Source organism: Myotis brandtii, unplaced genomic scaffold (genome assembly GCF_000412655.1).
Source record: "Myotis brandtii unplaced genomic scaffold, ASM41265v1 scaffold277, whole genome shotgun sequence".
In the NCBI taxonomy this organism is placed as follows: Eukaryota; Metazoa; Chordata; class Mammalia; order Chiroptera; family Vespertilionidae; genus Myotis; species Myotis brandtii.
The window spans coordinates 1,686,585-1,697,389 of record NW_005360548.1 but is presented as its reverse complement, the minus strand read 5'-3'; the positions used below and the strand labels follow the sequence as shown (position 1 = coordinate 1,697,389).

The 10,805-nt window shown below is 51.0% G+C and overlaps 1 protein-coding gene and 1 long non-coding RNA gene across 5 annotated transcripts in view; one reads left to right on the top strand and one right to left on the bottom strand.

Moving 5' to 3' along the window:
- LOC106726530 overlaps positions 1-4,187 on the top strand; it is a 17,082-nt gene extending 12,895 nt beyond the window's left edge. Inside the window, exons 2-3 of the long non-coding RNA XR_001362599.1 lie at positions 2,723-2,738; positions 4,037-4,187. This is a non-coding gene — a long non-coding RNA (uncharacterized LOC106726530). The remainder of the gene's footprint in view (positions 1-2,722; positions 2,739-4,036) is intronic.
- Positions 1-10,798, bottom strand: part of LRFN1 (leucine rich repeat and fibronectin type III domain containing 1) — a 14,147-nt gene extending 3,349 nt beyond the window's left edge. Inside the window, exons 1-4 of one of the 4 annotated variants that reach the window (XM_014541761.1) lie at positions 10,782-10,798; positions 8,491-8,523; positions 6,059-6,113; positions 4,208-5,650 (exon numbers count right to left, since the gene is read on the bottom strand). In XM_014541761.1, the coding sequence (XP_014397247.1) occupies positions 4,208-5,613 (1,406 nt within the window). In that variant the 5' untranslated portion in view covers positions 5,614-5,650; positions 6,059-6,113; positions 8,491-8,523; positions 10,782-10,798. The other 3 variants (XM_014541763.1, XM_014541762.1, XM_005868845.2) reach the window with 3 other exon arrangements.
- Between the last annotated feature and the right edge of the window lie 7 nt (positions 10,799-10,805).

The following is a 10,805-nucleotide window of genomic DNA, read 5'->3' as shown; positions in this document are numbered from 1 at the left end:
AGAAACATCGATGTGAGAGAAACACATAGATTGGTTGCCTCCTGCTCGCGCCCTGACCAGAGCTGGGGCCCAAGTGGAGCCTGCAACTGAGGTACGTGCCCTTGACTGGAATTGAACCCGGGACCCTTCGGTCCACAGGCTGATGCTCTATCCACTGAGCCAAACTGGCTAGGGCCTTACAAAAGTTCAGAAAGGAAGGGAGAGAGGAGGAGGGGCGGGAGAGAAAGAAAAGCATTGATTTTTGTTGTTTCACTTATTTCTGAATTCCTTGTTTGATTATTGTATGTGCCCTGACTGGGGATTGAACCTGCAACCTTGACTATCCAACCAACTGAGCCTCTAGTTCTTCTTAATATATATATATATATAATGATTTCAGAGAGGGAGAGAGAGATAGAAACATCAATGATGAGAGAGAATCTTTGATTGGCTACCTCCTGCATATCCCCCACTGGGGATCAAGCCTGCAACCTGGGCATGTGCCCTTGACCAGAATCAAACCTGGAACCTTTCAGTCTGCAGGCCAACACTCTATCCTCTGAGCCAAACCAGCCAGGGCCCTCTAGCTCCTCTTATATCCCTGCCCTTTCAGGGAAATCATGTGTGTACAGGCCACTCCCTTTATCTGCATGTCCCATCTTTGGGCAAATTCATCTCCGAGCTGCATATATCTTCTGAGACAATTTCCAAGCCCCTCGACTACATATTCCTGCACCACACCCCACAATAGCCACTGGGGATGATTCCCCTACTGTGCCTAGGGCCGTGTCCACTCTTTGCATGTCCTGAAACCTCTCTGTGTGCGCCCTACCCTATACTGCCACAAGTCACCAACTCACACCCCAGATAAGTAATTGGGTCAAATGTAGCCAAGCAAACATGCCCCCTTCTTGCTCTAGGCCCCTGCCTTCAAACGAGAAGCAGTGCAGAGTAGTGGTTAAACTGACAATTCTGGGAGCCAGACTGCCTGGGTTTGAGTCTCTCTTCTGCCACTTGCTAGCTGTGATCTTATACAAGTTTCTTTCTTTCTTTTTTTTTTTTAAATCCTCACCCGAGGATATTTTTCCCATTGATTTTTAGAGAGTTAGAAGAGAGAGGGAAAGATAGAAACATCGATGTGAGAGAAACACATAGATTGGTTGCCTCCTGCTCGCGCCCTGACCAGAGCTGGGGCCCAAGTGGAGCCTGCAACTGAGGTACGTGCCCTTGACTGGAATTGAACCCGGGACCCTTCGGTCCACAGGCTGATGCTCTATCCACTGAGCCAAACTGGCTAGGGCCTTACAAAAGTTTCTTTCTTTCTTTTATTTCAGAGAGGAAGGGAGAGGGAGAGATAGAAACATCAACGATGAGAGAGAATCATTGGTTGGCTACCTCCTGCACGCCCCTTACTGGGGATTGAGCCTGAAACCCAGGCAGGTGCCCTTGACTGGAACTGAACCTGGGACCTTTCAGTCCGCAGGCAAGTGCTCTATCCACTGAGCCAAACCAGCTAGGGCTTCATACAAGTTTCTTAACCACTCTGAGCCTCACTTCTCCCAATTGGGGATATTAAGAATTAGTACAGCATAGAGATGATGTGAGTATGAATTAGTTAACATACCCAAAGCCTGGCACTTAATAATTTCATCATTATTAGCTTCCGTTCCACTCTGTGTTGGCCAGTACCCTTGCTGTGGCTCACACTCTACTCCCAGTTGCACCCTCCCTCATCTATAAGACCATTCCCACTAGGCCTTGCTCCTTCTGTTGGGCACACCCTTTCCACAGTCGGCCAAGTCCAGCTTTGGCTAACCTGGGACTTCCACATCCACATAGATTCACATGCTCATCACTCAACCTCACAAGCTCTCCTCTCCTACAAAGGTCTTAGTGGGTCACCAGAGACAAGGACCACATCTTCATCTGCATGGGACCATGAAACAGGAACTCCACCTCCTCTAAGAGGTCATGCCCCCATCTTACCTCTCAGATGCTTCACCTTCCCTCCAGTCAGGCCACCTTCTGGTTCTGAAGCTTACAGCAGTTGTCCCACTTCCTGAAGGTTCCCCAACACCAAAAGCCACCCTCCAACCAAAAGGCTTCAAGTGAGGGCCCTATTCCCTCTAAAAGACCCACCCACTTCTCCAACTCTCCCCTTGCCTGCCATTTAACAGACCACTCCTGCCCCTCCACCTCATACCTCCCAACTTTGAGCCCCAGGCTGTAAGTCTTCCTTTTCTTTCAATCTCCCCTCTCAGAGAGACTAGGATTCCTCTTGCTCCTTTCCCTAAAAAAAAAACAGTTGCTAGGGGCTCCCCCCTTTTCAAGGACAGAGGCTGGCTCCTTAAGAAAGCTTGAGCCCACATGTCTCTGATAGGCTGAAAGACCCAAGCAAGCAGCAGAGCAGGCTTCTGATTGGATGTTGCCTCCACCCATGGCAGAAGTGAGGAAATTAACCCCTACAGCACCATAGTGCAGGCATCTGCAGTGGGAGAGGGAGGACTGGAACTGTAGCCCTCAGGGGAAGGGAAGAGCCCCCAGATCTGCTGCCTAGCTAGGGACAGAAGGGAATGAACATCTGAATACATGCTGGGTCTGGGGCCTGAAAACCTCCCTGCACCCCACCAAGTAGTGGCCACAGGTTAGAGAGAGAAAGAAAGAGAGAAGTAGAGAGTCACAAACCAAAAGTTATTTATGGAAATGTATTATCCAGCTCCACTAATCCCTGCTTGGCAAACAGTGGGTACTCAATAAATGTGTGTTCAACATAAAAAGGTTAGGAGTTAGAAGGGTAAGAGCTAGAATCCTGGTTCTGCCGCTTTCTGTATAACCTTGAGCAAGTGACTTCCCTCCACGGGCCTCAGTTTCCCTATCTATAAAATGGGAAGGGTATCATCACTGCTTCACATCAGAGTTGGAAAGATCAAATGAAGCAGCATCTTTGGTAGTACCTTATAAAGGTTTTTGTTCTGTTCATTTGTTTGCCCTCATGTTTGTAAAACTGGGCCAGTGTCTGATCTATCTCGGTGGCCCCAGGGCCCAGCATGAAATGTGACATGCAATAGGCATCTATTCAGTGTTTGATAACCAGATTCTAAAAGAAAAGAAAATGAGGATGACAGAGACAAAGTTTTCAAAGGCATTTACTCATTCAGCCAACAATGGGAAAGCACCTACTGTGTACCAAGACTGTGGCCAAGAGAACCCTGGGAAAGGTGAAGATGGAGGCCAAGAGGCAGGCTTTTTGGTGTAGGTCTGAGCACACCAAAAAATGAGGCTCCCAAAAATAGCTTTAAAACCTCTGGCATTACCAAGTGAAGTCAAACACAGGATTAAGCATACAGCAGATGCTCTACAGTGCACATGAAGGAGACAGAGCCAGGAAGGAGAGCCATTCACAAAGCCCACAACCACTTATCAAGTGCCCACTGTGTGCTATGGCTGTGACTCATACTTAAAAAGCTACCAAGATGAAGGACACTGCAAAGCCAAGGCAATAATTCAGCAAATACTAGCTGCCTCCTTCCTCTGGACCATAAGGTCCCTGAGGGTAGGAACTGGTCTTTTGGTCTCCCAGTGTCCCCAGCGCTCTCAGGGCCTAGCACAGAGCAGGGCCTCAGTGCCCAACAAGGGCGGGAGGGAGAGAAGAGACAGATAGAGGCAGATGTGAAATTAAGAAAATAAGAGAGATGACGGGAGAAAGTAACTCTTTAATGTCTGTCCATACCAGGGCAACGGCTTCTAACCCAGTGGATAATGAAAATAACTTATATTTATATATTTTGGTTTTCTGTTCTATAATGTCCCCAATGTGTTGATACAGAACCCCTGGCATATAATTTATAAATATAAATGTAACTGTTAAATGTGTGTGTGTATGTATGTGTGTGTGTGTGTTTCATGCTCCAAAATGTTTAATTGACAAGGTACATAATCAAACACCTTTGCTGAGCAGGAATATGGACCATAAGCTCCATGGGAGTGGGGATATGCGGGGTACATTCACTGTTATAACTCCAGTGCCCAGCCTGACTCATGTGAATGCTCAACAAAGATTTGCAAAATGCATGAAAAACAGACAGTGAGACAGAAAGTGAGACAGAAGAAGATAGAGCAACTCTGTATGGCCATCTAGAACTCCAGCTGAGCAAGAAGGCCAAGGAAGTGGACAGAAGGGAGAGGGGACCCTTGAGGTGGGAGGAGGCTCTGGGACTGAAGTACCCACCTGTAGACAAGGGAGTCATCAGAGGAGCTGTTGTACTGGACTTGGTACATGCGGATGCCAGGCACCGGCCTCTGCGCTGGCCAGCGGATGAGCACAGAGTTGGAGGTGAGCTCCGCCGCCACCAGCCGGCGCTCAGCAGCAGATTCATTGGCACCAGGTCGGCTAGGCGTGGCAATGTCAGAGGAGCCAGGCTCAGTGAGAGGCGGCGGGGCAGCCGGCGGGGGCGCCATCAGAGGGAGCGGCACCACGCACACCTCCACGGGTGCCGTGGCTTCTCCAGCGGCATTGGAGGCGATGCAAGTGAAGGTACCACTGTCCCGCAAGGTGGTGATAGTTACATCCAGCGTCCCATCCCCCCGGACCCGGGTCCGGCTAGAGTTCCCCAGCAACCGCCCATCAGGTGCCACCCAATGCACCACCGGCTCAGGGTCACCCACAGCACGGCACCGCAGGCTGACTGCCTGGCCCTCCACCACGAGGGCCCGGCCCCCCGCCTGCCGTGTGATCAGCGGGGGTTCGCACAGGAACTCCTCCTCAGGGATGGACCAAAAGTAACGGTCAGTGAGGTGCTCAGGGGTGGCACACGTTTCCAAGTCATCCTCCCTGGTCAGCCGCCGCAGCCAGAGCAGCTCGCAGTTGCAATGCAGGGGGTTGCCACCAAAGCTGACCGTGAGTGGCGTGGGCGGCTTGGGCCCCGGGCCTTGGGACCTCAGGAAGAGCCCATCAGGGGGCAGTTTATGGAGGCGGTTGGAGGTCATGTCCAGGCGAACCAGTTTGTGAAGCTGCACGAAGGTACCTTCAGCAATGTGGTCGATGAGATTGTGGTCCAGCGTGAGGGTGTTCAGGTTCACCATCTGGCCTACGGCCTCCCAGGGCAGGGCCTCGAGGTTGTTGTAGGACAGATCCAGGTCCTCCACAGTGGACAAGAAGGCATCGAAGGCCGCCGACTCCACCCGGCGGATCTGGTTGTTGCCAAGGATCAGGTGACGGAGGTTGCCCAAGCCGCGGAGCTGGTCGCCACGCACCTCAGCCAGGCGGTTGCTGTCAAGGTGCAGAGCCCGGAGGGCACGGAGGTCAGCAAAGGCGCCAGCTGCCACTTGGCCGATGGTATTACGGGAGAGGGTGAGGTGCACCAGGCTGGTCATGTTGGCGAAGTCTCGGCGGCGGATGGCCGCAATGAAGTTGTCTGTGAGCCTCAGTTCCACCACACGCCGGTCAATGGCTGGCGGCACAAAGAGCAAGCCAGTCTTGGCGCACAGCATGGTCAGCGTGGGCGCCACATTCTGGCAGATGCAGCGGCCAGGACAGGGCTGGCCACGAGATGCCCCTGCCCAGAGTAGCAGCAGAAAAGACAGGGCTGCAGGTGGTGGCAAGAGCAGCATAGAGGAGAAGGGGCCGGGAGCCATGGTGCAGTGGGAAGTTGGGAGGAGTGGACAATAAGACCTGAAGGAGAAGAAGACACGTTACCCAGGCATAGAGCTTGCTTGCCAGCCTGGCTGCCCTGGGATGTTCTGCTAGGAGTCTGACCCAGATCCTTCCCTTCCTGACAACCAGGTTCTGTAGGACAGTAACAGCACTGATCCTCACTTGGCATGCATTTGTTAATAGATAATATATTAATGCTGCTTGATAAATTACCACTGTCCCACCCCCGAATGCCCTATACCCACCTCTGCCCCTCCCCTAGGGGTTCCCAGACCTCTCATAATCTCCTAACCAGAGGGGTGACACCTGCCCTGACTGGGCCTTTTAGCACCCACTGAACATTTTGAAAAATCACTGCTAACTAGGGTTTAAATTCATGGATTTCAAAGCCATATTCCCTGGGTTCAAATTCCAGCTGACACTTACTAGCTGTGTGACCTCGGGCAAGTGTCTGAACCTCTCTGAATTTCGGTTTCTTCATCTGTAAAAAGGAGATAAAAAACAAAACAAAACAAAACAAAAAAACAGGCCTTACCTCTGTGAGGGTTAAATGGATTAATGAGAATGGTGTACTACTTATGAATAATGCCTGGCACATAAAATGTGTTCAATACATGTTAAGTGTTATTATCATCATTGAGTGTCCATTATGTGCCAGGTATAGAAGTATGCACTATTATTAAAAGAAAGTGCTTTGGCCCTAGCCGGTTTAGCTCAGTGGATAGAGCGCCGGCCTGCAGACTGAAGGGTCCCAGGTTCAATTCCGATCAAGGGCACATGCCCCGGTCAAAGGCTCGATCCCCAGTAGGGGGCATGCAAGAGGCAGCTGATCAATGATTCTCTCTCATCATTGATATTTCTATCTCTCTCTCCCTCTCCCTTTTTTCTGAAATCAATAGCAATATATATATATATATGAAAGTGCTTTGAAATCAGACAGATTCAGGTTCAAGTCTTGGTTCTACCCACTTGCTAGCTCTGTGACCCCAAACCAATGATTTCCCCTAACTAGGCCATACTTGCCTGTTTTGTAAAATGGGATGATAACTGTACCATCTTCAATGGGTTGTTGCAAGGGTTCAGTAAACTCATTCATGGGGGTCCCTGAGCACAGGCCCGGCACACAGTAAGTATTCATTAAATGTTATGGATAATACCCCACCCCCCCAACCATCCTTTATCAGAGGTAAAGGGAGTCTGAAGGTGGAAGAGGCTGAGAAAACTACATCAGTCTCCCTGCTCAGCCTTGGGAAGTCCTTCTCGAACCTTGGTTTCATCCTGGGCTCTTCTGAGCTCCCAAGCAGAGGGCAGACTTCTGTGCTCACATCTGTGGACACATACAAGACCCCATACATGCCTACACAGCCACACAGACATTCACTCACACACTCATGCTATTTCTCTGCTCCAGGCAAAACCTTCCAGCAGGGATTCCCCTGTGGCAGCTGCAGCCCACGACATGTCAGCTCCCATCACAACATGGGGTTGGTGGGGGTGAAGAGGAAAGGATGCAAAGGGGGCATCCCTGAAACTGTTTTCACTCCATCCTGTACCCCAGTCCCTACTGGCCTACCTCCCAGGAATCTGCAGTTTGGGGCTGTGACCTGGTGTGGCCCTGATCCTTCAGCCCATGGGGAGAGGGACTATAGATGTGGACAGGAGGGACTAAGAGACTCAGAGAGAGGTGAAGAGACAGTGAGAGACAAGGGGGAGGAAGAGATAGATTGGGGGGGGGAGAAAGAGAGAGAGATTTGAAAGAAAGGTGAAGAGACAGGGATTGAGAGACAAAAAAACTGAGTAGAGGAAACAAAAAATAGAGACTAAGACAGAAAGATAGAGAAAGGAAGTGAGAGAGGGAGAGAAAGGAAGAGAGAATCGAATTGTATAGAGAGACGAAGAGTGAGACAGAGACTGAAGGAGACAGTAACTGGGCTAAAGAGAGAAAAAGAGGCCCAGTCAGGGAGTCCCACCATTTCCAAGGCCCCCAACTACCTTGTCTTGCACTCCCTCTGGGACACTGTATTGGACAGAAAACCCTGGCCTGGAAGGTGGAACTCCTGAGTCAGGAGGCCCCGCTCTACACCTGTCTGGCTGTGGGTCTCTAGGGCTCAGAACCCCAATCTGAGCCCTAGAGAGAAGTACAGAGCTTCACCTCCCACCGCTGGGGTGAGACTCAAGTTGAAGGAACTACAATAGCAATGAAAATAGCTAACATTTATTGAGAGGCAGTGCAGCATTGCAGGACAGAAACTGGACCCAGCTGCCCAGGTTCACACCCCAGTTCCCTGCTGTGTGACTCTAGTCAAGTGACTTACCTTCTTTGTGCCTTACTGTGCTCCTCTGTAAAATGGGGATAATAAGAGTACCTACCTCATCAGGTTATTGTAAGGATTATATGAGATAATGCAGTGTAACATGATTAGAATAGCTCCTGACAGAGTAAACACTACATAAATGTCTACTGCTATTGTTGTGATTTCCCTCTGGCTCTTTCAGCCACCAGCAGGCTGGACTACCAGGAGATCTTCCCACATACACACACAAAATGGTCAACCACATTCATGTCATTCTCCAAATGCAGGGGTCAGTTCATGTCATGAACTCTCTTGTACCCTTTACTGCTATCATGAGGAAACCCCTCCATCTGCTATCCATGCCCTGGTTCTATGAGCCCTTACCCAAACATGATGCTCCTGACCTTGTCACCACCCCATCCCTAGCCTGGGTGGCACCTGGCCCCTCAGGACACTGCCAGACCCTGCACTGAAATCCTTATGAGGCAGGGCTCCAGGCTTCCAGAGGGGCTCAGAACAAGACCAACCACTCCACATCTCCCCAGCAGGAGGGACCCCACTCACCTCTCTTCAGGGAGTCAGGGCCTGGGCCAGTACCTACAAAGAAACAAAATGACCCTGTTAGCATCCTTCTGGTTCCTCACTGGAGACCTGCCTCAGAGACCATCTCAGCCAAGGAAGTCCCCGGTGTGATCACACTCTCAGCCCTCCTGCTGCAGGCTCTGCATAAATGCAGATGGACCCAGAGAGTAATCTCTAGAAATCAAGGAGTCTTGGCCTCAGAATTGTTTACTCTCCAAAATTCAGGAGTCCAGGACTTTAGCCTTTGTCCTCTGGGGTCTCAAGAAGCCAGTGACACCAGCTCCCTTCTTCCTAGACCTAGAATCTGGAACCCCACCCTTCTCCTCCCTCAGACTCAGGAGCCCAGGTTTCAGCCCCTTCCATTCTCAAGACCCAAAAATTGGGCCCATTCTCCTTCTCCTTCAGATCCAGGATTCCAGCTTCCTCCTTCCAGAGTTCACATCCCAGTCCCCCAACTTCAAGGACCTAAGTAGTACCAGGAGCTGGGGAGGAATCAGAGGTTCCCATGCTCACCATCAAATCATTGTCACACCAACATGTGCAGACACACCAAACTCACATGGGCCCACAACTCAAGTCTCTACACTTGTATCTCCATAGACACACCAGCATGATCTCTGTGCCCCCACCCTCCACTGGCTCTTGGCCTGGGATGTGGACACATTTGTGTCCATGAGCCCCAGGCTGGACCCCAGCATACCACAGATCACGCCACAGGAACCCCAATCTCACTGGGTCCAGAAGCATGGTCAGCCTTGTGCCAGGGACACAGGCATGTGTGTGCATACAATCCTGCACATAATGTTTGAACAAACACAACCTCACTCTTGAGAGACCAACACTGATGCATAAATGAGCTCACAATATAGACAGACACATACCCTCAAGATTGTCACACCCACATACAACCACACATGTACAATATTGACTCTTTCTTGCACATTCACATACACAAATGCACACACACCGATGTGCACACAGATGCGCGCACGCACACACGTATCTATCTTTGCAGACAACCAGGTACATGCACCTATAACAGATATACTCTTGCACCAACACACAGGCATACACATATAACAGATATTCACTTGCACGATCAAGGATACACAGACACACTCTTAAATGCCCAAACATGCTCAGACAACTTCACATATCCCCATGATGCAGTCACAAAGCTGATATATTCCTACACCAAAAGACGCACAAATGTACACACTAACTGATATACACCTCACACACATACACAGAACCACAAGTATGCAGACACTTACAAGGCTGATACACACTCAAACAAGCACAAGGTACAAAAAGATCTACCTTTTGCACAGACACCGAGATGTTAACTCATAACAGAAATGCTCACACACAGCCCTGTAAGGGATTTACACTTACAAATGCACACAAAATATTGAACCACAGTGACATAGTCAACAGATAGGCACAGATTCACACTCACACACATACATGGACACACATCTCTCCCAGTCCTGAGGCACTCTTGCCCACCTACTTTGCAGGCCAAAGAAATCCTAACATCCCTCCTTCCCACCATACCTGCCCCCACCACCACAGCAAAAGCCAGGGCCAGAGGTCAGAGTTCAGCAGGTCGAATCTCAGGGGGTTGGGGAGCTGAGTCCTAAAGCACTAGTCCAAGGCGATCCTCCCACCAGCAGCCCAAAGGTCCCCTAGCCTGGCCATCTGGATGCAGGCAACTCTGGCCCCATCTGGGGAGATGTGGTGGGTGTGGGGATTGGGGTGGGGTGGGTGGGGAAGGGCCAGGTCTGCATGCCTCCCCTTGGGCCCATCTGTCCATCCCTCGGCCTCTCATCCCTCCATCTGTCCACCTACCAATCGCCCATCCCCCCCACCACCACCAGCCACCGGGAAGGGGAAGATATGGCCGTCTCCCCCAAGGACCACTGAGGACCCCCCCATTCCCCCCCTCCCACACCAGTTGACCTGGACCGAGGGAGAGGCAAACTCCCCTCCCCCAAACCACACAGAGGCCTGGACCCACAAGGCGCTGAGTCCCAGCCCTGGCCCGGAACCTGACGTGGACGCACAGATACACACCCTCGGAGACATACAACCCGCAGACCACACATACACACACACACACACACACAATATGAACACCAGAGCGGGCACACCCGCCTTCACAGACCCTCGGATGGGCATCCAACCCGGACACAAACACCCAAGGCAGCTAGCTCAGCGCACACACTGGCTGGGGGGACTCACACCTGGACACACAGCCCACGCACACACACCTGCACACAGCCCCTCCGATGGGC